Consider the following 27,453-nt stretch of genomic DNA (forward strand, 5'->3'; position numbering starts at 1 on the left):
TGTAAACAAACACAACAGTTCATTTTTAGGTCTATAATCAGTCCTATCCAAGCCATATGTTGGTTGCAATTTCTCCACTACACCTGCCAAATCACCTTTATCACTGCTTACCACATATACCTGCTCAGTCTCCATTTCTCCACCACACACATTGCAATGAATGTGTGTATGAAAAACCCTTCATACACACATTCACTGCCACTTTCAACATTCACTCTCTCTATGTCATGTCTCCCTATCCACCCGAGCTCCCCCCCCCCCCGTTTCCCTGTTCCTCTTGTATTCACATTCTCTCTTCCTCTCTCATACTACTACTGTTTCCACTTCCAAGCACTTCTGTCTCTTCAGTACCACTCTCCTGATTTTTCTCTTCATCTCTTCCTTCTGATCTCTGGCACACATCACACATTGTACTTTGTTAAGATCCCAAGACAGAAACATCTAGAGAGAGAGAGAGAGAGAGAGTATGTTAGCGCTGCCACCTTTATAGTTCCCCAACAGTCTACATATCCTATGGGTGAATAAGAGGCTTTCACAGTTAGTTTTATTAGAAAGAGATATTAATGAAAATACCACAAACTTATTTCTCCCAATCAGTGAAAAGCAATGTAATGAAACAGCTGATATGACATAAGCAACACATCATGAGTTATTCAATGTTTCATGATCAAAGGTTTATTATACTGCATTTCAGTATGTAAATTTTTCTTTCTATTTGTACATGTTACCTAGATAAAGCTATTTGATATATTATTTCTTTTAAAGTTATACAGTGATCGTGCAAGTGACAACTGAAATTGAAAGCCAGAACATGCTTCCATTTCTGCACATACTTGTCAAAGATCTTCCTTCTGGCAATCTTTCTTTCGCTGTTTACCGTTAGCCTGCAAAATTAAAGAACTTATTCAACTCCTTTAGGGATCCCTTTCTTCCCTTGGGCCACCCTGGAGTATATCATAGTAATGCAGTTGTAACCAGCCTAATACAGGTGAAATTGGATGCACAATTTTTATCTGGAAAAAGGAACATAAATGACACATTAAATTTAATAACTATGGTGAATCTTTCCTTTCTAATCATGCCCTGAATATTCTGCTAAGAACTGATCATCACATCTTCTGATGCTATGACCAAATCCAAAACTCTTGAACTTCAATGTTTCTTCTACTACATGTTAATAGAAGGAACATTGAAGATATTTCCCTCAAGAATTCCAGAAATTCCATTCCCTTACTACTATTACTACTACATGCAGTTTCCTCTTCCCAATTTATACTATTATAGTTAAAATCTCCTATAACAATCATTCTTTTTGCACTCACCAAGCTTAACTGCCTAAACATTTCCTGCTCTTCACCTTCTATGCACTCTGGTTTATAGCAACACCCCCATTAAATATCCTGTTCCGCCCACCTCGCACCATATGCTCTCAAAATCATTAGTACCAGTGCTCTCCAAATCCTCCATTCTGAGAGGACACAACTCCTCCCTTATAATAAGCAGTACTCACCACTGTGTTTGCCCTTACTACCCTGCCGAAAAATGCTATACCCTGCTATTTCTATTCCTCTCAGTATGAGAGTGATCTGAAAAGTTCTCGGCCTCAACCATAGATGGCAACACTATCGGCACGATTTTTTTTCTAAGTTGGTACATCTGCCATAAGCATCCATGTGAAATTACAAGTCATTCTATCAAGCAGCTTGTTTTATACAGCTGTCTGAAGCAAAAGTGTTATCTATATCCCTTGAAATGGATAAAATTGAGTATCATGAGGTTATAAAATTCTTTGTAAAAGAAAGTTTAACGCCAAATGAAATTCATTCTAAGTTCATAAAAGTTTATGGGCACTCTTCTCCTTCGTTTTCAACAATTAAGAAACAGAGTATCAAGTTTAAACATGGCCGTACCAGCCTTGAAGATGATCCACGTGAAGGACATCCAAAAAGTGTAACAACACCAGAAATCATTTATCAAGTGCACAATATGGTATTGGATGACCGGCGAGTCAAAGTGCATGAAATTGCTGAGACTATAGGCATTTCAAAAGAACGTGTAGGATATATTTTGCATGAAGAATTGCAAATGAAAAAGTTTTGCGCAAGATAGGTGCCGTGCTTGCTCACAGCAGATCTTTTAACCAGACTAGATGAAAAAATTCGTGAAAAAAGACCCAGTTTGAAGGGGAAAAAAAAAAAATCATCTTTCATCAGGACAATGCACCTGCCCACAAAGGTGTTTTGGCAATGGGAAAATTAAGGGATCTGCATTATGAATTGTTGGAATATCCACCCTATTCCCCAGATTTGGCTCCCTCTAACTTCTATCTCTTCCCAAAACTAAAACTCTTCCTCGTTGTCAGCGTTTTAATTCGAATCAAGAGGTGATTGCAGCTGTAGAGGGGTATTTTGCAAATCTCACTGAGAACCATTACAGGGACAGGATAATTGCGCTGGAGCATCAGTGTAATAAATGTATTAGTCTTAAGGGAGATTATGTTGACAAATAAAAATAGTTTTGAAATTATAAATACGTTTTTTCATTGTTAGGCCGAGAACTTTTCAGACCACCCTCATATATCATCTTCTGTCTATCACCATGTCTCAGTGATTCCAATAATCTTTGGACAGGCTAAGGCTATTAGCACCAGCAATTCATCTCCTTTATTCTGGATACTCCTGGCAGTATAAAGGATCATCAATGCACTGTCACTGTTTCTATACCTACCAAAATCATCAGATTTTGGTAGGTATAGAAATATAGTACATCATAGAAATCCAGATTCCACTGGATTTCTATGATGTATTTTCACTTCTCCCAAGTGAATATTCCCACAAGAGGCAACCCCCTCTACCTTGATAATTCTAGCTTCCTTGCATCAACAGAATGACTTGTTCAGAAAACAACAATCTCTCCACATGTCTAACATCTTTCCTTGTTAAAATGCAAGTCATCTCTTGCATACAGTTCCTTTCAGTCCTCAAATGTCTTCCAAGCACCTATGTAATCCAAGCCTCTCCTTTGACACAGCCATAACATTATTACAAAATATGAGCAAACTGCTATAACATGACCTCCTGTTAGTAAACCTATATTTTTCCTTGCAAAGTATAGATTGTCTGTTAACCCATGTCAATCCCAAAAGGCACAAAACATGTTTGTAATCTAATCTATACTGAAACTGTTAATAATCACAGTTATTCTAATCTCGGTCAATCTGTTGTGGAAACATTTTCAACTTTAATAAATGTATATTAATGATTATAAGATACTGAAGTATATATCCAAAGAGAGCATAAGTACAGGTAAACAAAAAATTACATCAGCTTTAAATTTTTCTACATGTATAAAATGAAGCAAACAATATTATAAAAGTTGTCAGAATGGATCCTGTATTTCAGAAAAGTCTTCAGTAAGGACAAAAGAGCATGAAGTAAATTCTGATTAATTTGAAATCTCAAATTAATCAGAATTAATTTGAGAATTCTGAGTCGATAAAAATTATCGACTCAGAATTAAATGAATTTCAGTTATGTGAATACACCTAACCCAAATTCTTCAAAAACCAGTTTATGTGGTAGACTGGTTGCACAGAAATACCATGTAAATAAAAATCATGTAAATCTAACATTTCAACAGAAAATGAGGGGTAGGTTCTGTAACACTCAATTACTGTAAATATTATTGTATTTGTAATATAATATTGTAATTTTGAAATTAAATTTAATGCTCTTTTTATGCACAGATGTACAACAAAAATAAGAATAATAAATACAATTTGTAATTAAAGATACATTACATATATACTGTATATGGTTTGAACAATTGTCTCCTTACATTATTTTCAAACAATTTATGTTAATAAATAATACAGTAATATTTACACTAGCTAGTGAACCAGTTATAGGCTTATAATATAAATAACTTAAATCCACATTGTACAGAATACAATATTATTTTACAGCTTAATTATTACATCTAAAAACTGCATGCACGTATCTGCAGACTTATACTTCAGTATACTGTAACAGTTGAATAACTGGCATGACATACTCAACAGCTGTATGCTACAAATAAGTACAAAACCAATAATAATGGACATAGGGCATCTACATTTTTTTTTTTTTTGAGTTAAATTAAAATTATACCAAAACATATAAAACAAAAATTTGTAGTAAAATTTTTGTTTTATATATTTTGTGTATAATTTTGATTGTAATTATATTTACACAATACTTGAATTGCACACTAGTGTGCAATTCAAGCATTGTGTAAATAGAGGATTGGGTGTACTGTATTTAAACAAAGTTTGCTCACATAGATTTTTCTTTTCTTCCATCTCCTTGATTCCTTAGTCAGACAAGAAGGCTGAAACCCATGGTATCTGTGTAAAAATCTTACAACCAAAAGAGAAATGATAAATTTTCACAATGGCAGTCACAAATGTATCTGTGGTAAGTTATGGACATTGTTAGTGATATTCCCTGATATGTCACATCCGATATAATACTAATGCAGCCTGCATGTTGTATCAGTATTAGATAGTTTTTTCGTTACAACAGCAAACTTGTGGTGACCATGGAAATAATTTCTTATAGAGGACAGTAGTGACTTTCATTAGGAAGAACGGAAATCTGGATGGGACATTTAGATGGTTGTAGTGAATGAGTTTATTATAACAGTATTTGCTATGGTGAGAGTTGACTGCATAATATATATTATACACTTAAATCTCAATAACTGAATGGATTTTAAATTCAATAACACTTGAGACATACTTCGGTAATTATTATTATTACATAACACCTCCAGGGAGTCCAAAGACTCATTGAGGGAGGGCACCTACTCTACAACTCTCCACCAACTACAACTAACTGCAACAGCATCTATCACCTACCACCACCAGTATTTCAGACAATCACAAACATCCATGCCCACAGCAGGATTCAAACCTGCAGCCTTTTAGCTGGAGAGTGAATATGCTAACCACTTGGCTAACAAGGCTGACAAATACAAAAAGGATTACATAAGGATAATGAATAAAAGGATAATACAAAAAGGATTTCATTTACCTGAAGAATATAATTACAATCAATATAAAAATCAATAGGTCATGTAACGATCACACCAGATTCACTACAGCAAACGAAGGGATCAACAACAATAATTTGTTCTGGTGCACAGTTTGCTATAGTGAATTTCTTTTAGCATAGCATTAGAGTACTGGTCAGGATGTTTAAGTACTTTGTTAGTAGTAAGTTAACTATTTATGTTATAGCATATAAGCATGTACAACTCACTCACACATAAAATATACTTACAATATATCAAAACCAGTTACGTATATATCTTCAGTTAAAAACTACAAATAAACTTATAACACCAGAAGTATAATATTTGCATACTAGCTTTCTGAAATGCAAGTTATTTATTTTTATTATTATTATTTTTTTTTTTGAGAAATTTAAAAACATGTTTTCCAGTAATCAGTCAATAATTTAATCATTGTGAACTTAAATATTCTAAATATTGTGACTATTTATTTTCTTAGTAACTTTAAATAAATTTAGAAATTTGGGTTTGAATACATGTCAAGGCTCACTAAAACATCCCAAGCAAATGAATTACTTTTCAAAAAAATTTAAACTTAAGCTTTTCTATAACAGAATTCCTCAGCTCAAGTATTTTGCACAGAGAAGTTTCTATTAGAAGCTTCTCTGTGCAAATCAGACGTATTCTTCTCTCTTTATATTTTACCACAGACAAGTAATTCATTGTCTTCCATTGAAAACTAAAAAAACAGTTCCCTATTTTATCTTTTGAAATTGTATTTTCACTAACAATGACATGTATACAGAGCTGAAATATCGTTCCATTCTTTCCTGCCACAAATTAGCAGATTATTTGTAGCATACATTGGATTTCAGTGAACATCAGGAAGTACTAATACATATTTTGAAATTTAGCTAGAAACACTTCTTTCCTTCTTAGTGGAAGAAGGACTCACTGTTGACACAGAAACAGTATGCCATATCTATCTCAAAAAACAAAAAGTCAGGTGTCTCACAGTTAAGGATGAGATTGTTTTACCACCAGCTACTGACAGTGATCATGCCATACCATACCATTCTAGGAAGTACCTACTATATCGACGTTCCAATTAGAACAGGTTACATTATGAACTACAAATATGGAAATTATGACAAACTCAAGAGAATACTATCTTTGGTTCTATGGTATCAGTTGCTGAATGGGAAGGATATCAGCATTGCATGTGTAATTTTGAAAAGATGCTTAAATGATGCAATAGCTGAACATGTACTTACAGTTCAAAGAACAAACAAGAACAAATAGCTATATTTTGCAAGGAGCAGCATGGGTTAACTAAAGAGAGGTCACATCTGAGCAATTTGCTCATAATTTATAATAAAAGAAATGAATACACTATAATAATGTTGGACTTGCTAAAGCATTTGATAGGATACCACATAAAATAAGGCTATTGCATAAACTAGAGAATATGAGATTGGAATATAAGGAACAAACACTTTAATAAGATGTGGAACCTCTTTTCTCTGTGATGACTCCAGCAATCCTATTGGACATACTTTCCACAAATGTACGATAGCAGTCGATGTGAATTTTGGACCATTCTTTTTGTAGGCATGTAATGAGGTCCTGGACTGTCGTGGAGCGGATGTCCCTTGACCTCATCCAATGCTCCAGTTCATCCCACGGATGTTCAATAGGGTTGAAATCAGGGCTCTGTAGAGGCTAGTGGCGATGTTCATATCCACAAATGTGGTGATGTTCATATCCACAAACCATGCAGCAGCCTTATAACATGGTGCACTGTCTTGCTGAAAGAGACAATCGTCTACATTTTTGAAAATTATGGAGACAACTACCGTGTTTGAGTAAAACTTTAGTTTAATATAACTAAACTCTACATTCGACGTTTCTCCATAGTTGTCTCCATAATTTTCAAAAATGTATTCGGATCACCGTGCAAGCCTTAAAGAAAGGAGACAATGGTCTCTTTCAGCAAGAGAATGTGGCATTGAGAAATGCCACAAAGTAGGAAGCATTGCATTGTTCAGAATGTTCAAATACATCTTGGGAGTTTGATGTTCATGGCCACAAATAGTGGTCCAAGGCAAAAACAGGAAAATCAGGACTGTATCATCGCACCACCACTGAATTTCATAGCTGAGGTTACATACTCTGGTAAGAGATGTTCACCAGACATCTGCCACACCCATCCATCTGCTTGGTAGAGGGTGTAGCATGATTGATCACTCCATAACATAACTTCTGAAGCTTCCGCTTCCCACCGTACATACTCTTTGTACCATTTGAGACAATGCTGCATGTTGGTTTGGGTAACGTGTAGTTTGCATAAGACCTACCATGTTGTGAGCCTCAGTTCTGAATGTTTTTGTGCAGATTCATGTTCCATTTGATGCCCAAAACTCTGCATTCAATGTGTCAGCTGAAAAATAGTGGTTTTTACAGTGGTTTCAACTTCTGTGAATGTGACCATAGTACCCTATGGTCACATTCAGTGAGTATGGTGGGTCAATAGGGTTGAAACAGTCCACTGCAGTTAGCACTTGCAGTGGACTCCCTGCACTTCCATCTCAGTAGGGTATAATTGATTATTCACCTGCAATGGCCAATTTGTCAACAATTTTGCCAAACAGATAGATAGACGTGCAACATGGTCCTATCGCAAAGCATCTTTCAAACTATTATTCCAATTTATACTGGTTTATAAGCACATAACTCATTACATGGCATGATGAACTTTGTCCATGGGGATGTCCATTGACTTTTTTTCCAAGCAGTGTATATTGGCTTGGATAGTGAGTAGCTGATAGGTAACTATCAGAAACTGATATATGGGGGATGTGGATCTGCCAGATTTAAGATGACAGTGGTTGCCTCAGGGATCAGTCCTTGGATCACTGTTTAATCTGCACATAAATGATATCAGAAACGGCCTGAGACATGTTTTCAACTGTTTGCTGATGATGCAAAAATACATATTGCAATCAGAGATGCTACTCCATTACTTTCTGATATACAGCATTTACAAAGTGATTTCAGTACACCAGAAATGTGAGCAAACAATAACAGCATATTACACTGGTGAGATTATGCTTGGAGTAACTGACAAGACTAAAGATTTTGGAGTTATGGTAATAGAAAGTTGAAATTCAAAAGTCAGATATAAAAATTACAAATATAACTCAGAGGATAATTGCAATGTTGAAATGAACACTGCCATGTAAGGATATGGATGTCATTTTTCCTCTTTAGAAGGCCTTGATAAGACTGCACCTGGACTACTGTGCACAGATTTGGCCTTTGGTCCCAAAGGGATAAAGAAGCTGTGGAAAGGAGAAGAGTTACAAAAATGATATCAGAATTATGGAATGTAGATTACGAGGATAGAATGAAAGTTTTTAGTTTGTGGATTATAGACATTGGAAGAGAGGAGAAAGGACAGTCTATGAAAACTTTTGAGAGGGCATTATAGAATATCAGTTGATAAAAGTTATCATTTCATGGAAGATGGATGGGGCATCTGCAGAAGTTAAGTTTGTGTGCAGTTAAGAGCTAGATTTTCTTATAGAACCATAAGCAAGTGTAACAGCTTGTGTTGAAGTAGCGAATGCATTTAGTGTGAATGAGTTTAAGAGAAGGTATTATGGCTTCCATCGATGAGTCCTTGACTCTCTGAAGGTCTAACATAAATATTAAGAAGAGATTACAAAAGTCAAAATGAAAATGTACCATAATTTCTTTCTTCTGGGAAAATACACAATAACTCACTTTTAATGTAAACTAATTTGTTTTTTTCTTTCCTGTAATAAACGTACTCTGAAGTTCTATATATATATATATATATATATATATATATATCATAGATTCAAATTTTCTACTATGTTCCCTTTTCACACTTTCTAAGGGAAAACATGCAGCAAATTACATAATATGGAGAATGGCTTACAACATTTCACCATATTCTGCATTTACAACTGGATGAAGTAAAAAAGTTTATTATTAAAAGCAGTTTTCAGTGACCTACAAGGGGGGTGTGAGAGTACTTTATATTGAATTCTTCATTTTAATGACATAAATATTAATTATCTTAGGACTTATTTTCCTAGAAGCCAAATAACACAAGTGAAAAGATATGTCAAAATGATCAATATTATAATGAATAATATCTTTCACGAGCACCCTTTTCTTTTATTGAGCATATAATGTTATATATTATACATGCTATATTTCAAAATTAATCTTATAATAAATATATATATCAAAACAAAAAGGAAAACATGAAACCAGCAAAAATGTCTAACATTTTTGCTACAATGCTAAAATTGCTACAATGATAGCTATTTCAAGAAGTTTATAGCAATATCAAAGATCAATATGAAAGGATTGGTAGCAGTAGTTATATTTCTCTGAGAGTAAAGACAACTCTCACTACAGCAAACTTATAGGGACCACAGGAAGTTTGTTACAGTAGGTAGTGTGCTATAATGAATTTTCTTTATAAAAGCCTTATGCCTAAAGATCTCAGTCAGGACTTTTTCGTTACTCACTGTAGCAAATAGTTATTTGTAATAACTGTTTGCTACAGTGAGTCAAATGAATCTGTACTAGGCATATTCTCAATGCGCATATTGTGAATAAAAATAATGATTGTTTATTTTGTTATTTCATAATAACAGCAACATCTATGACTTTAAATTTTTCAGGAAATGACAACATATACAAAAATATTAATTAAAAAAACTTTAATCAATACCTTCCTATATTTCGACAATGCTAAATTGCCATCTTCTAGGAACATAAAAATATGATATGTGCACACAGGCACTAACAACAAGCAAATGAGGCTGATGAAGGCAACTGAAGTTGGTCCTAGAGTCCTAAAGGTGCCCCCTAGTGAGCAAAATTGGATTGTCTTGGCTGTTGGGCTGACATTCTTATGATGCAAGCTTCCCAAATTTGGGACAGTCTCATGCATCCAAATTTGTTGAGGTTTGAGAAGTTTTTTTTAGAGCTGAGGCTGATTCTGGGAATAATCTTTCATACTTATATTTGCTGCAGTGTAGTAAAGTGGCTTTCTTCCAGTGTATTCTGTGGTGGGTATCAAGAGCATGGTCAGCAAGTCCTGAGTAGCTGTATTGGTGAAACCAGATGTAGTCTTTGTGTTCTGATATCCTGCTATTAGCTGTCCTGCCTGTTTGGCAGTAGTAGGACAGTTTACAACTGCAAGGGATGACCTGGTATACTCCAAGTAGGTCTAAGGGAAGTGGCTGGTCTTTGGTGAATCAGATAAGGGATGACAATTTCTTATATAGTTTGTAACAGGTAGTAAGGTCATATTTTTTTAGAATTTTTGTTAGCTTTTCAGACGTGCTCCAGATATAAGGAATGGTGATAGATTTAGTGTAATCTCTGTTATGAAGGGGGGGGGGTAACTGGTTTAATATTTTCTGGATTTTTGGGGGTTGTAGCCATTGGGAAGGTGTTAAGGATATAGTTAAGTTCAATAATTAGGGCACTGTTATCTGAACAGATTAATTTAGCCATGTTATATAAGGTTTTTATAATCCCATATTGTTGTGTGTGTGTGGGGGGGGGTGATTGCTGGTGAATGTATCTACCTGTATGCATTGGTTTTCTGTAAACAGAGAAAGCCAGGGCTCCATCAGGCTGGCGTGTAATCAGAGTGTCTAGGAAAGGAAGACTGTTATTGTTGTTTTCCTTTTCCAAAGTGAACTGGATTCTGGGATGTTGATTGTTTAAGTGTGTTAAGAAGTTGTGGAGTGTATCTAAGCCATGTGGCCAAATAGCGAACACATCATCCATAGCAAAACAATGGGTTTTTGCGGGCTGAGTTTAAGGCTTTTTTTCTTCAAAGATCTCCATAAAGAAGTTGGCCAAGGGTGCAGAGAGTGGAAAACCCGTGGATATCTCCTCTATCTGTATGTAGAATTTTCCTTGCCAAATGAAATAGCCTGAGCTATTTATGAACTGAGATGAACTGAAATAGGGCTCAGATATCGGGATTAGCTTGTATGAGATCTAAGGTATCTTTGAGTGGGGCATTTTGTGAATAAGGAGGAGACATCAAAACTGACCATTATGTCAATGTATTGGACTGAGAGGTTTTCTAAACTGGCTTTAAAGTGGGCTGAATTTATGTGTGAAGGTGTGATGCCAGTATAATGTGTGAGCACTTCGGCTAATTTGTATGTGGGGAAAATCTATGCCATCCACAATGGGACATAATGGCACATTCTGCTTATGGATTTTTGGTAGTCCATATATTCGGGGGGATCTAGAGTTGAAAGGTTTTAGTCTGCTAGTCACTTCCACAGGCTAAGGAGTAACTTCTTAAGAAACCTTTGGAGTGTTCTGATTTGGGGGCTGGTGGGACATATTGGTTCTGAACCAAACAGGTAAGCTTACTTCTTCACTGTTAGATCAGTCTACCTATCTCCCTACTGAATATTATCCCACCAGTTCCCAAATCAGAACAGCATATGTCCAACCGGCATCTGTCTCCTTTCCACTCAATTCCCTTTCCATCCTATAGTTCCTAGTTGTCTCCTAAACTTTTCATAATCACCAGCCATATAGTTCCATTTCCATATATATATTTCCCTTCTTTGCAGAATTTCTCATATGACTAGCAGCAATCCAGGTTATCACTTCATGGTCACTCTTGCCAACTTGGAGAAGATTAGACACCAGATTCACAAACACGGCCTCTGGTGATATGATCAGATCTAAGACTCTCATCTCTCATGTATCCTCTATTACATATTGCATAAGATATGTTGTCCCTTAAGAATTACAGAAATTCATTCTCCTTGTTCCCTGATGCTCTTTATTAAAATCAATATTGCCATAATCACTCATAATGATCACCTTTCCCTTGCTCGCTAAGCCAAGTTGCCTATATATTTCACTATTTCCACCATCAACATTCCTTAGCCTACAACAAAACACAACTAAATATCTTATTTTATTAATCTCCATCTCACACCATACTGCTTCAAAATCGCTGCCACCATTTTCTCCTTTTATCTCAACCTTCTACAGACATGCCCTGTTATTAGCAGCAGCATTCTCTCTCCCTCCTTCCCCCTTTTGCTTTTCCTATACTCACTAAAAACATCATACCCTTCCATTTCTATTTCCATTAGGATATCATTCTCATCCCAACCATGCTTCACTTATTCCAACTATTTGCAGACAAATAAACTTAATCATCACAACAATATCATCTCCCTTATTTCTGATGCCCCTGGCATTCATAAATAAGAACAGCAATTAAATTTCTTCATCTATAACTAGCCCTTTCACACCACCCCTCATCTGTGACCTCTCACTTGTTTTCATCTTCTCACCTGTATCCTTTGCTCCATATATCTCCCTACTCCAATGCATCCCAGGCAATCCCATTCCTATACTGACAATCCCCATATATGCATTCACTACTGCTTTCTCCGTCTTCCTGTCTCCCCCCCCCCAATTGTCCAACTTGCATTTCTCTTCTCACATTCTCATCTTTTATACTACTGATAATACTTAATCCCCTAATATACTGTATTTGCCTTTTTTTTAAATTTTATTATTATTTTTTTTATGGGTAAGACCGTCTAAAAACTTGGAGAGCAAAAGCGAGTCCTGATAGAATACAAATCCCAATATTTCATATTTTTCACCTGCTTGAAAAATGCACAGCAAAAGTGACTAAGGTGAAAGAAGTATTTTGGGTTTAATACTATTGAGTTTAAGTGCTACACCTTTAGTACTTCAGCAAAGGAAGTGATGACAATCTTTGTTAGCTCAGTATTTCAACCTTTTCTCTTTCTATTCAATAATTTGATATAAAAATTATTTACTTTAAATGCTATAGTAGGCAAAAAAAATTTGTGCTTATGCTAATGACGAAAAATTTGCTAAGGTCAGTTCATCCATGTAAAATCATATGCTCAGAAAGAAAATCTCTTGTATAATGGGTGTATAACACACACACACACACACACACACACACACACACACACACAGATCAAAAACACTCAAAATTTTTTTTTTGTATGAAAGTTTGTATGAAGTTTATGAGAAAAACTGCAAAGTATATCCTATTTGATCACAAAAGAAACAAAGAAATTATGAAAGAATTAAACAAAGAACCAGTAATAGAAAAAATTAAAAAATATAAACATAAATGGATGGAACACATTCAAAGAATGAAAACAGAAAGATTACCAAAACAAGATTTAAAGTACAAGCCATTAGGAAAAAGAAAACCAGGACGTCCTCTTAAACGATTCAACGATGACTTCTAAGGCCGGAACAGGCCATGCTAGGCCTAAATCCTTGATACGCATGAGGATGATGAAAGTTCACTCAAAAGTAACTTGCACATGCTTTATCTTCTTTAAAATATGACATCCTGAGGGTATTCAGTGATCTTTCAATTGTTCAATGCATCTCTGGTAGAATCTTGAGAATGGCCAGCATCTTGAAAGTGTTTCTTGTTCAAGCTATTCAACCTTGCGAAGAGGAAGTAGCTACAAGAGGACAAAATGGATGCATAAGGTAGGTTGGGAAGGAACCAGAAAAGAATTCATGGATACAGAGCATTGCATCACATGACCATTGTTATGGTTGCAGAAACTGGATATTAGAACACCAATTAACATACTAGAGACCATTTCTGAAGTGCATATCAAAAACTCTGGAAAATCACTGTATAGTGTGTGAGATTTGGATAGCCTCAGGGAAGAAATTCCACACATCAGACCCGTCTCCCAGTCAAAGCAATATGCACTGCCTTGACATCTGACTTTTCTTCATTACAAATGTTAACTGTTCTAATCCTAACAAGTTGGCAGCAGAACTAATGCCCACAAACACACTGTTCCATTCAACACATTCATTTCACAATGTGAACAGAGGGAAAATATGTTTAACCACTCAGATGTCCATATGAATGAAGTAACAACAATTTTATGCTTCATATCAATGTTATTTCAATAGTATCTGTTATACTGACTTCCATGTGACATTCAATATCTGTTTTCTGATGGACGTATGGATAAACATACGTCCATCAGAAATCATGCCACGTCAATGATGTGGCATGATTAAACATTACATTCTTTTCCAATAGATAGCATTGATCTTGCCAAATATTCTACTGTTAGTAGTTAGTGAAAGAGATTTAAGTGTCCACAGTAACTGAACAGGACTAACAAGAATAATAATAATAATAAAAGAAATAAACAAAAAGCTCAGTAAAACATAGCAGGATTTAGAGCCAACTGGTCAAGTATAGACCAAATAGGAACACTCAGAATAACAATAGAACAGACAATAGAATGGCAGCCAAATTTTTATATAAAAAAGCTTTGGACAACATCATTAATAGAGAAGCCATATGGAAATTAATGTATTATGGCATACCATAATACAACATTAATACCCACATAAAATTTTCAACTTAGTTAAAATTTATGAAAAATATAAAATACAAATGATACACAATGGAGAAATTTCAGAAAAATTTGAAATTAAAACAGGAGTAAGACAGGGCTGCATTCTCTCTTCAACAATATTTCTTACTGATATAGCCTGAATAATGAGAAATGTCATAAAAATCACAAAAGGAATACATTTTACAGACAATATATGTTTACTGCTACATACACAACAACATATGATAGGAAAAAACTATAAAACAACGAAGAAGTCTTGACTGTTGGATTAAGAATAAATAAAATGAAAATAGTGAAGAAAAAAAAAATTACAGAAAGAAGACATAGTACTGTATGGTCAAATTTCAGAAACAGTAGAGAACTTTAATTACCTATGATCAATAATATATAAACAGGAAAGAGCAGAAGAAGATATAAAATCAAAGATGCAGAGTAATTTTAACATATTAGGGAAAATATGGAGATCAAAGGAAATAAGTTTAAAAAATAAAATCACATGATTTAACATAAATATTAAATCAGTTTTACTCTATGCATCAGAAATATAGACAACAAAAACAACCAGGAAAGAAACTGCAAACCTAAGTGAATAAATATTTAAGAAGCATTCTATATATAAAATATCCAATGCAATATCAAATAAAGAATTACAACAGAAAACCAAACAGAAACCAAAAATGTATGATATCAATCAGAGAAAATGGAGATGGATAGGACATATCCAATGAAAACCTGAAAAACACAAACTGAACAAGCATTAGAGTGGAATTCACAAGAAAAGAGGAAGACAGAAAGACAAAAGATGTGGTGGTGGAGAGGAACAGAGCAACATCTTGAAAAGAACTGGATATAGGTGAAGAGAGAGAGGGGGGGGAGTGGCACAAAATCAAGCTGGATGAAAATCCATGATTAAGGCCTTATGCTCCCAATGGAGTAAACAAGTTAAGTAGTTAGTGAACAAAAATTCTATGATTTTGATCGGTTCTCATATGTGTGAGGGAGAGAAAAAGAGCATGCAGACATTCTCAGAATATAAGTACAAAGCACAGTTTATAAAATTACTTCCAAAAGCAAGTAAAATATTATTTAATTTATTTATTATGACTAGGTTTTATTTTTTGCAATTTCATGGATTTTTATCAAGTAATTAAAACAGATTTAACACATGTTAAAACATACATCTACTGTCAGCATTTATTCACAATTCAGCTTCAAGGACAGGATCCTCAAAGTCTTAGTGTTTTCCACAAGGACTACAATACAACCTCCAGTTACTTAAGATATACATCAATAGGTTCCTTTCTTCTTAACTAGAGGATGTGATCTACATTTCTTAGATGTGCATCTGCTTGTACCATGCTCTTCACTGTTTGTATACAATGAGATAATTCATAGCTCCATGCTTTGGCTTGGCCAACTAAAGACCAGATCAGACTTTAATGAATGGATAGAAGGGCAGTTCTATCTCTGCACTAATGTAGTATTTTTGTCAGTCTCATGGATGTTAATTCTAGAGAAGCCATATGAAAGACTTTAAAAAAAAAAAAAAAATTAGACCAGTATCTCACCAGATGACAGATTTAATTTTCCTATTAAGAACTGCAGTATAAAGGACACACATGCTCTTTGCTATGCAGCATTGATATCCACAATACTGACAAACAAACAAATCACACAAAATTAGAACCATTCAAAGTCTGATCTCTTTTTTTTGGTCAGCCAATATGCAGAGGAGCTTTGAAATACTCCAGAATATACACTAGTGCCACTGTACCTAGGATAAACCAAAAATTCAAAAATTACAAATAGAACTTATGCCAGAAACATAGCCAATAACTAGGCAAATGCCTTAGTAACTTCATGGCATCATCACATCTGCAACAACTGATGATGTAGAAATATGGCATAAAATATATTAGAAAAGATATGAAATACTACAATGTTGCTATAACACATGGAGACCAAAAATCTTTAATCCACAGAAATCCTTCCCTTTTAGAAATACCACAACACAAATTCGAGTTTCAATCTACTCACCATTAAGCAGTAACATGTCAGTCAGTTAGATAACAGCAGAGAGAGAGAGATGTATGAATAACAATCAAGATATACCAACCAAGGCAAACATAAATAGAAGTACATCAATCCACCTTTAGCAGTCTGGACAAAATAGCAGTAATATGTTAGCAATTTTATATATTTACATTAAATTAGTAATTACTTTGTCAAGTTCCATGAAACTGGATGGAGAACAGTTCATAATAAAATCATATAACAATTTACTCATTTTTGGAAATAATAGCCATCAAATTTAATTAATTTCTTCCTCCTTTACTGATAATTAGAAATTTTGATTAAAAAAAAAAAAGTACTCACAAAGTTGACTTGCAGCGATTCCAAGGTATAAGGGTGACAATTTTATTTCCGGATGACCAAGCAAAATAAGATTCATCTGGTGCAAAAGCACAACGCCAAGTTTCAAAACCGGTTGTAGAAATATCTTCACACCGAATAGGAATTAACTGAGCAACAAGAGTGGCAGATGCTTTAAAGAGGGAGAAAAAATAAAAAAATAAATAAAAATAAATAAAAAATATATACATACATATATACATATATATATATATATATATATCTTAAGAAATCTATCTTACTACGTCTCAAAGAGCACCAGCGTGACATTGCTTATAAGAGAACCAGAGCAACTGCTCTGTCAAGCCATGTCCTGTTTTCAATAAACACGAACAACGAAAGCCACCAACATGAAATAAACTGGCCATCAACTTCAAACCTACACATCTCCCATGATGAAGCAGAGCGCCGCATTGTCGAGTCAAAAGAAATCATCTTGGACCCTTTTCACATGAATAACAATCTTAGCTATAATTTGGCTGACTCTTTCAACTCTACTATTAGATACTGGAGATCGCGTGATTCTGCACACGCACAGGTGTATAACAATAGAACTTTAACTCGGACTGTAGTTCAAGCTCATAATAACTGTAATTTACAGTCGAATATTATGGCTTTATAATTGTATAGCTTTAGAGTGTATCAATGTTAATTTCGTATCTTTTAATATCTTTCTATGTTCTTATCGCCTAATGAAGTCATTCTTGACGAAATATGTTGCGTTTTTACAAATAAATGTCATTGTGTTATAATTCTCGGGTTTTAAGTCAGTTAATTTAGAAAAATGAACATATCCCAACCCCGAGTTAATAGTACTAATCATATATATATATATATATATATATATATATATATATATATATAAGATTTAATGACTAAAACCAAGAATAACAGTAAGGCTTTATTGAAATAAAAACACAACTAGTTTCTGCTTTTGACAGCCTTCTTCAGGTGTCTTCTAAGAATAGGAAACAGTAATAAAAACTCTGAAGTCTAAAACTGTGAAGCACAGGAAAATTGCACTATATAATAGTGCAATTTTCAAACTAGAACTATCAAGGGGGGGGAGTGGATATGAAGACATCAGTGAGACAGTTGAGTGTAAGAATGTATATAATGTACCCGAGCCAATACTAAGGACAAGAAATCAGAATGGAATAGTTAGAATAATGCATCAAGATAGGGCTGGGACAAAGAGACCTCTGCATTTCATGTATACTAATGCCAGGAGTATTAGGAACAAGAAGGAAGAATTTTTGGCCTTGGTTGGCTCTTCCTGGCCACAGGTTATTGGTATTAGTGAAACATGGCTGATGGAAGATGATATAGTTAGTAGGATAAAATGTGTAGGTTAAAGTGTGTTTAGGAGGGACAGAGAGAATAAAATGGGAGAGGAGTGTTATTGATGATAGCTGATGAACTGCAGCCAAGGAGAATAGAAGTTGTATTGCAAGAGAGTGAAAAGAACTCATTTGAGGCAATTTGGTGTGAGATTGAGACAGGTGGGTGCTGCTATAGACCAGGTGATGGAATAGATGGTGGAGATAGTATGCATAAACAAATTGATGAAATGAGTGGAAGGAGGGTAATTATTATGGGGGATTTCAACTATGGTAACATTGATTGGTAGGAGGAGAGGACACATGTGAGGAAGGAAATGGATTTTATTCAATTATTAAGGGATAACTATCTGAGACAGCATGTAATAGAAAATATTAGAGGTTTGAGAGTGCTTGACCTGGTAATAGCATCTGAGAATTTGACTGTAATGAATATGACCAGGTTGCCACCTATTGGTGAGAATGATCATAAGGTCTTGACCTGGGAGGTGGCTAAAGGTGTGAAATTTGTGATTAAGACATGGTATATGTGGAATTACCGTGCTGGCAAGTATGACAAGCTTAGGAGATTGCTTCAGCGCCATGGCATGTACAACTGCAAGGGCTGGACGTCGACAGAGCATGAGAAGTGGTCAGGGATCATTTACAGGAGGTTATGGCTGATTGTATACCTAGGGTCCGAACAGTAAAACAAGTGGGGGTTAAATGGATGAATAACACCATTAAGCTTGAGCTGCAAAATGGATTATGAAAGGAAACTAGCTATGCAAGCTAAAGAGAATCCCAAACAGTTCTTTTAAATATTCTGCAAGCAAAAAAAAAAAAAAAAACTGTACACGGCAGAATGATTTTAAGGAATGCTGATGGTAAGGTGGTCACTAAATTAGTTGATATAGTGGAATTACCAAGAGAGCACTTTGCAAGAGTATATCATCCAGGTGGTGACACTGAAAGAATGAAGGAACCATTAGTTTATAGGGGAATTGTGGTGAATGAAGTGGAGGTGAATAGTCTATTACAGAACCTTAATGTGAATACATTTGTGGGATTGGATGGTATACCAGCATGGGTCTTATGTGAAGTGGCTAAAGAATTATCAGTGCCCTTGACCATGTTGTTTAATCTGAGTCTCGGGTCTGGTTTAGTCCCGAAGGTGTGGAAAGAGTGGAAAATAGTTCCACTGCATAAAGGAGGATCCAAGACTACTGTTGCAAATTACCGACCGATCAGCATATCAGGAGTCATTGTCAAGGTCTTGGAGAAAGTAGTCAAGGGAAAAATACAGGACTGGATTGATGAAAATGAGATACTGTATGGAAGACAGCATGGCTTGGTGAAGGGTAGATCATGCCTCAGTAACTTGCTCAAGTTTTATAACACAGTGATGGCTGAACTGGATAAGGGAAATGGGTTTACAGTGATATTGCTGGACCTGGCTAAGGCCTATGACAGGATACCACATGGAATTCTAATCTGTAAACTGCAACATATGGGAATGGATAAAGGGTTGGTGAGATGGATAGAAAGGTGGTTGATGGAGAGATATCAGAGAGTAGTTTATTCAAGAGTAGAGTCCAAAAGACGGCCTGTGACTAGTGGTGTGCCACAAGGTTCTGTTCTTGGACCACTGTTGTTTAATTTGTTCATTAACGATATAGGGAAGGATCTAAGTGGAACAGTTCATTTGTTCGCTGATGATGCAAAGTTGGATAGGGCAATAGTGAATGCAGAAGATGTCAAAATCTTGCAGGATGATTTGGATAGATTGGAGGACTGGGCTAAGGAGAACAGATGTCAATTTAATGTGACAAAATGTAAGGTTATGCATTTTGGGGTGAAAAGATTAGCAGCAGTATACCAGATTGGTGGAACTGTACTCCAGGAGATTGATGAGGCCAGGGACTTGGGAGTGTTGGTGGATAGGGAGACGAAGTTTAGGGGGCACATTGCAAAAGTGGCTAAATCAGCTCATCAAATCACTTGGTTGCTGAAGAATACTTTGACGAGCAGAGATAAGCAAGTTATTGTTCCTCTGTAGCGAGCCTTGATAAGATCTCATCTCGACTACTGTGCCCAGATTTGGTCACCTAGGTTTCTTCTTGATGGGGAGGGAGGTTGAGTGGATCCAGAGGCGAGTGATCAAGATGATAGCAGGTCTATGGAATGAACCTTATGAGAACAGGTTGAAGATTTGTGGGTTGCAGAAATTGGTTGATAGGCAGAAAAGAGAAGATATGATTGAGACATTCAAATTGCTGAAGGGTTTCTATAGGATTAATTCAGAGAACATTTTTGAGATCAGGACTGGTGGTGGTGGGAGGATTAAGGGACATCTATGGAAGCTGGGCAAGAGTGTGTGGTTATTAAGGGTGTTAGATGGTTCCTTACTTTTAGAGTGATAAATGAGTGGAACAAGCTGCCAGAGTCTGTTGTGGGTGCTATGACAGTGAATGAGTTCAAGGCAAAGTATGACAGATACTGTGAGAATGTCGAATAGTTGTGTGGACATGATGTTTAAGGCCTCCCTCGATGAGTCTAAGGACTCCTTGGAGTTGTAATGATAATAATAATGATAATTGACATGAAAAAACGTTATATTAAGTTGTTCTTACAAATGTGGCATTGCTTATTGAATGCAAGATTGCAGACTCTCGCGAACGCCAGTACTGAACAATAGCAGAGTGACTATCAGGGATGTTGTAGCTCAAATTATTATTTAAATGTTCACAATTAAGGATGATTTCTCTGGACTCCACAATTTTTCTCTCAAACTCATCATGGCAACGAAAGATGTTTTCGGATCTATCCCAGCAGACTGAATTACCCTGGTGTTCATCATCAGGATTGTTCGAGAAAAGAACATGACTAGACAAGGCACTGGCATTCTTTTCTTTTGTAAGAGATGTCTCTCTTGTGTTCCTCTATATGTAATTCAATAGATTTATTTGTTTTTAATTGTAAGAGTATTACAATCACACCATATCTTATATATGCCAGGATACTTCAGATTATGATGACAAGGCTTTGGATGGCTCACTAGCGAATGGATTTTTGGAAGTGTAGTGAATAAGGTCCTGATGTTATACTTTTTAAGAACTCTAGCTAATTTTTTGGAAACTGAACTGATGTATAGGATGAAGATGTTACCCTTAAAGTTAGTTATTTCTTCAGTGCGGTGGCTAGGAGGATTTAGAAGAAATTTTTAATGGTTTTATCAGAATATCCATTTTGTCTAAAGACATGAGAGGTAATTAATTTCTTTCTGAAGTTCATCTGGGTGATTCAGAAGAGAGCGTGCTCTATGTCCCAAGGTAGAAATAGTTTCAAGTTTTTTTGGAGGAAAATGATGGGACTGACTGTGAAGATATTTATTAGTTTCCGTAGGTTTTCTATACATGGAGATTCTAAATTTTCCAGAGCAGCGTGAAAGTTTTATATTCAGGAATGGTAAGGAATTGTCATATTCAAGTTCGACTGTGAATTTTATATTAGGCTACTGATTATTGGGATGATTAAGAAAATCCATGAGAGATTTATGGCCGTGACTCCAAATAATAAAAATGTCATCATAGCGTTTCCAAAGTTTTGGTTTAAATGAGAAGGATGATATAGCTTTAATTTCAAAATCCTCCAAGTAAACATTAGCAAGAATAGGAGAAAAAGGGTTGTCCATTGTTAGACCTTGGTTCTGTTTGTAGATGGTGTCTTGATATCGGAAGTAACCAGACTTAACGCAATGGGTTAGTAAAGCAAACGTTTTTTTGGATAACTTGTTCTTTAGTAATATTAGCTCTGGAAAATTTAGAATCTCCATGTATAGAAAACCTACGCAAACTAATAGATATCTTCACAGTCAGTCCCATCATTTTCCTCCACAAAAACTTGAAACTATTTCTACCTTGGGACATACAGCATGCTCTTTTCTGAATGACCCAGATGAACTTCAAAAAATTAATTACCTTTCAAATGTCTTTAGACAAAATGGATATTCTGATAAAACATTAAAAAATTTCTTCTAAATCCTCCTAGCCACCGCACTGAAGAAGTAACTAACTTTAAGGGTAACATCTCCATCCCATACATCAGTTCAGTTTCCAAAAAATTAGCTAGTTCTTAAAAAGTATAACATCAGGACCTTATTCATTACACTTCCAAAAATATGTTCACTAGTAAGCCATCCAAAGCCTTGTCATCATAATCTGAAGTATCCTGGCACATATAAGATATGGTGTGATTGTAATATCCCTTACAATTAAAAACAAATAAATCTATTGAATTACATATGGAGGAACACAAGAGAGACATCTCTTACAAAAGAACACATGCCAGTGCCTTGTCTAGTCATGTTCTTTTCTCAAACAATCCTGATGATGAACAGGATCATTCAGTCTGCTGGAATAGATTCGAAAACATCTTTCGTTGCCACGATGAGTTTGAGAGAAAAATTGTGAGTTTAGAGAAATCATCCTTAATTGTGAACATTTAAATAACAATTTGAGCTACAACATCCCAGATAGTCACTGCTGTTGTTCGGTACTGGCATTTGCGAGAGTCTGCAATCACGCACTCAACAAACAATGCCACGTTTGTAAGAACAACTTAAATGTAAATACAACGTTTTTTCATGGCAATTATGTAGTGCAATTTTCCTGTGCTTCACAGTTTTAAACTTCGGTGTTTTTATTACTGTTTCCTATTCTTAGAAGACACCTGTAGAAGGCTGTCAAAAGCCAAAACTAGTTGTGTTTTTATTTCAATAAAGCCTTACTATTATTCTCGGTTTTAGTCATTAAATCTTATTAAAATGATCAAAACAACCAAGTCAATGTTCCTGAAAGCATATATATATATATATATATATATATATATATATATATATATATATATATATATATATATTCATTTTTTAAATTAACTGACTTAAACCCGAGAATTATAACACAATGACATTTATTTGAAAAAAACGCAACATGTTTCGTCAAAAATGACTTCTTCAGGCGATAAGAACATAGAAAGACAATAAAAGACACTTAAATTAACATTGACACACTCTAAAGCTATACAACTATAAAGCCATAATATTCGACTGTAAATTACAGTTATGAGCTTGAACTACAGTCCGAGTTAAAGTTCTATTGTTGTACACCTGTGCGTGTGTGGAATCACGCGATCTCCAGTATCTAATAGTAGAGTTGAAAGAGTCTGCCAAATTATAGCTAAGATTATTATTCAAATGAAAAGGGTCTAAGGTGATTTCCCTTGACTCTACAATGCGGCGCTCTATTTCATCATGGCTGATGTGTAGGTTTGAAGTCAATGTCCAATCTATTTCATGTTGGTGGCCTTCGTTGTTCGTGTTTATTGAAAGTCAGTTAATTTAAAAAATGAACATATCCCAACCCCGAGTTAATAGTACGTTTCATATATATATATATATATATATATATATATATATATATATGCACTAGTCCTTTTAAAAAAAAGTAACATTCTTAAAAAAATGGACATGTATAAAATTTTTCATTTTAATAAACTTTTCCCATTTTTTTTAAATTTTGGAATATTTAAACAAGAATGAACACTCAAGCTGATTGTGTGGATAGGCTTATGTGTTCGTCAGACATTTTTGTAATAGATTTCACGGTTTGATATGAACACAGCCGAGATACCAATTTGATACCAAACTGTATGAAAATTAAGAACGTTTCACTCGGCCAAAGCCCAACGTATTTATAAAAGAGCGAGTTTAGCACTATTACGAGAACAAGTATACGCTACTCGCCGAGAACTTTCAAAAATAAATTCCTCCATCAGTGTACTACATGATATATCTGACATTTTGAACCTGGAGCTATGGGATATCTTGAATAGAATCTCCGAGTCGACAGCCAATAAAGAATTCGCTAAAGTTAAAAACCGACACCGGAAAAAATTTGAAATCCTCCAGCAACGCAGTGCTATGTAGCGGCCACAATTTCATCAAGATGGCGGTGTTGTGAACCTATCATCAACAACTTTATCCAAAGAGGCCACGAGTGTATTAAGTCTTGGACACAATTTTGCAGTTACTCCTAAAATTGTGCCTAAAACCAAAATAATGGCTTCCGTTGAACACAGGATTTACCACTTGCCTCCAGCTATAGCCAACAATATTAGGTTAGACGTGGCCAATATCTTTATCTATTCTAAGCCTCCCAAAAATAATATCCCACATAAAGAAATAATAGCTCTAAAAGAACTACGCAATAATAACCACATTACAATAACAAAATCAGACAAAAGGTAACGCCACTGTAGTAATGGATACAACAGAATATGAAAGCAAAATGCATACACTGCTCCAAGACCAGTCTACATATCAAATCATAAATCGAGATCCCACCAACTCACAAAAGAATAAGGTGTACAAGTTATTGAACAAAGTCACTTCCTGGCCAAAAGAAATTGTCAAAAAACTCAAACCCTTGCACGTTAAAACATCTAGAATATATGGTGCTCCCAAAATACATAAACAAGATACACCTTTGCGTCGTATTGTAGATAGTATAAACAGTCCTACATATAAACTAGCTAAACATTTAGTCAAATTACTAACCACTTACACAAACAATTCTTCCTCTTTTGTTAAAAATTCTACCCACCTAAAAAGTATTTTAGAAAACCACACCTTAAATAGTTCAGACCTAATGGTGAGTTTTGATATCACCTCATTATTCACTAATGTACCACTGATTAATGAAACACTTAACTTACTAAATTCACAATTTCCCCCAGATATATTTCAGCTATTTAAATTCACAGTACAGGCAGGTTATTTTACTTGGAAAGGGAAAATATACAAACAATTAGATAGGACAACTATGGATTCGCTCTTTTCTCCCCCCCCTTAGCCAATTTCTACATGGAACATCTGGAAAAATTAGCTATCAACACAGCCACTCTCAAACCTAGTCTCTGGTTACACTATGTTGATGACGTGTTTGCTATTTGGCCACATGGCCCAGACACATTGAATATATTTTTAGTGCATCTAAATAGCCAGTACCCTAAAATCCACTTTACAATGGAACTAGAAGCCAATGACTGCCTACCCTTCCTGGACACACTGATCACACGTCTTCCAGAAGGTTCCTTATCATTTTTGGTTTATAAAAAACCCGCACATACAGGGAGATACTTACACAAACAATCACACCATCACCCTTCTCAACAATACGGTATCTTAAAAACACTAACCCATAGAGCTAGAGCAATCTATTCCAATAACATTGCTTTCACTGCTGAACTTATCTCACCTACGACACACCTTCTCAACCAACGGTTATAATCCCCATAAAATAGATAACATACTAAATGCTACCCAGAAATCCCCTCTATCTACCACAGAAGACTACAACAAAACTATCACCATCCCATACATTAAAGGCACATCTGAAAAGATATCTAGGGTGCTTAACAAACACCAACTATGCACAGTATTTAAACCTTATGTAAAATTAGCAACTCTCATCCGTTCACCAAAGGACAAATGCACTCCTTTATCACATCCAGAAGTCTAAGAAGTGCCCTGTTCTTGCCATCAAGCCTACTACGGAAGAACTGTGGACATCTACCTCAGTGAACACAAAAAATATATCTGACACTTTGCTATGGCAAGTCGGGTCTGGCAGACCATGCTTTGGATACCCCTACACACAGGATCAATTGGAAAGAAACAAAAGTAATGCACAGAAGCTTCTACAAGTCAGAGAGGTTGTTCCTGGAATCAACAGAAGCCTTAAAACAAACTCCAAACCTTAACAAGTATGGCTGTATAAATCTACCAAAGATTTGGGAGACAGTCATCTTAAGACCAAATTAATATTTATTACTTTTATTTTATTTCAAACTTTCTAAGACTATCATTTGGACTACTATTAAAAACTGTGATTTTTTTTTTTTTAAACCTAGATGGCGCCATATTAGGACTTTAGTCTTGTGTTGCATGCTGCAATTACTTTTACTAGCCCCACTGTTACACGTGTTGTGGTTGTTTTGCATTTGTAACAAACTTTGTGTTGTGTGCTCTGAAGATGCTGGATATAATACCAGCGAAATATTAGCTTTTAAGTTAATAAATAGTTATTTTTCTTAATCATCTGTGTTCATATCAAACCGTGAAATCTATTACAAAAAAAAAAAAAAAAAACTCAAGCTGATCATACCATATTTGAAAATATACTTGTTTTTAATAATCGAAATAGAGCCAAAGGCTTTATTTTAGCAATGTTAAATTATCCTCTATTAAAGTTTAATAGAGGATATTAAAGATTAATCCTTATAACCAAATATATTATATATATATATATAATAATTCTTTTTAAATTTTATTTATGTATTTTTTTTTGCTATGAAATACGGATGGATCTTTAATATCTCCTATTTCTATCAAATATGCTTGCTTTTTACATTTTCTTTTATATTCATTCATTCATAGTTTATTCACAATATATGATAAAATGTGAAAAGGGAAAAGAGATTTACATCAAAATTAATAATTAAAGATTACAAATTATGGTCTTCCAAGTCTATCTTGAGCTAACTGATAGATGTCGGATGGAGTTTTACAGTTCAGTCTATTGATGGTTTCAGAGATGTATTGCCAAAATTGTTTGCATGGTCTTGCTCTAAGGTAATTGCCATCTTCTGGTTCGTATAGAATGAGGGATTCCAAAAAAAAAAGACTTCAGGATGTCTGAGTTGATGTCCAAATCATCTGAATTTGGGATGGAGTTTGTTATGGAAGACTAGAGCCAGCTGTTTATGTTTTGTAATATTTTTTTTCGTAATTTTTTTGGCTATATTGACAAGTGGTTCTTGCTTAGCCAGGTTTAGCATAGTAGAGTTAGTGATATGGTTCATCCAAGCATATCCAAAGATTAGTCTGAGGCATGTAGATCCAAACTTAGATCTGCAGTGTCTTTGGTGTTTATTGTCCAGTTTGAGAACCATACAAGAAGATGGATCTGCTGGTTGCATGGTATAGACTTGATTTCGTCTTTAATGATGATTTCCAGATGGGATGAAGTTTGTTATGGAAGACTAGAGCCAGCTGTTTATGTTTTGTAATATTTTCTATATACTGCTGATGTACAATCCAAGATATTGATAATCCTTTACTGTTT

The 27,453-nt window shown here is 35.0% G+C and overlaps 1 protein-coding gene across 5 annotated transcripts in view; it reads right to left on the reverse strand.

The window, feature by feature from the left end:
• LOC150102005 (WD repeat and SOCS box-containing protein 1-like) overlaps nt 1-27,453 on the reverse strand; it is a 269,640-nt gene that overhangs the window by 210,749 nt on the left and 31,438 nt on the right. For all 5 annotated transcript variants that reach the window (XR_016549016.1, XR_016549015.1, XM_090400168.1 and 2 more), the window contains exon 3: nt 16,914-17,082. Coding sequence is in view for 3 of the 5 variants with exons in the window: in XM_090400168.1 (XP_090256294.1) it covers nt 16,914-17,082 (169 nt within the window). In the remaining 2 variants the exon portion in view is untranslated. The remainder of the gene's footprint in view (nt 1-16,913; nt 17,083-27,453) is intronic.

Source organism: Typopeltis vanoorti, chromosome 11, assembly GCF_054136105.1.
Source record: "Typopeltis vanoorti isolate ZY-2024b chromosome 11, IOZ_Tvanoo_1.0, whole genome shotgun sequence".
NCBI lineage: Eukaryota > Metazoa > Arthropoda > Arachnida > Uropygi > Thelyphonidae > Typopeltis > Typopeltis vanoorti.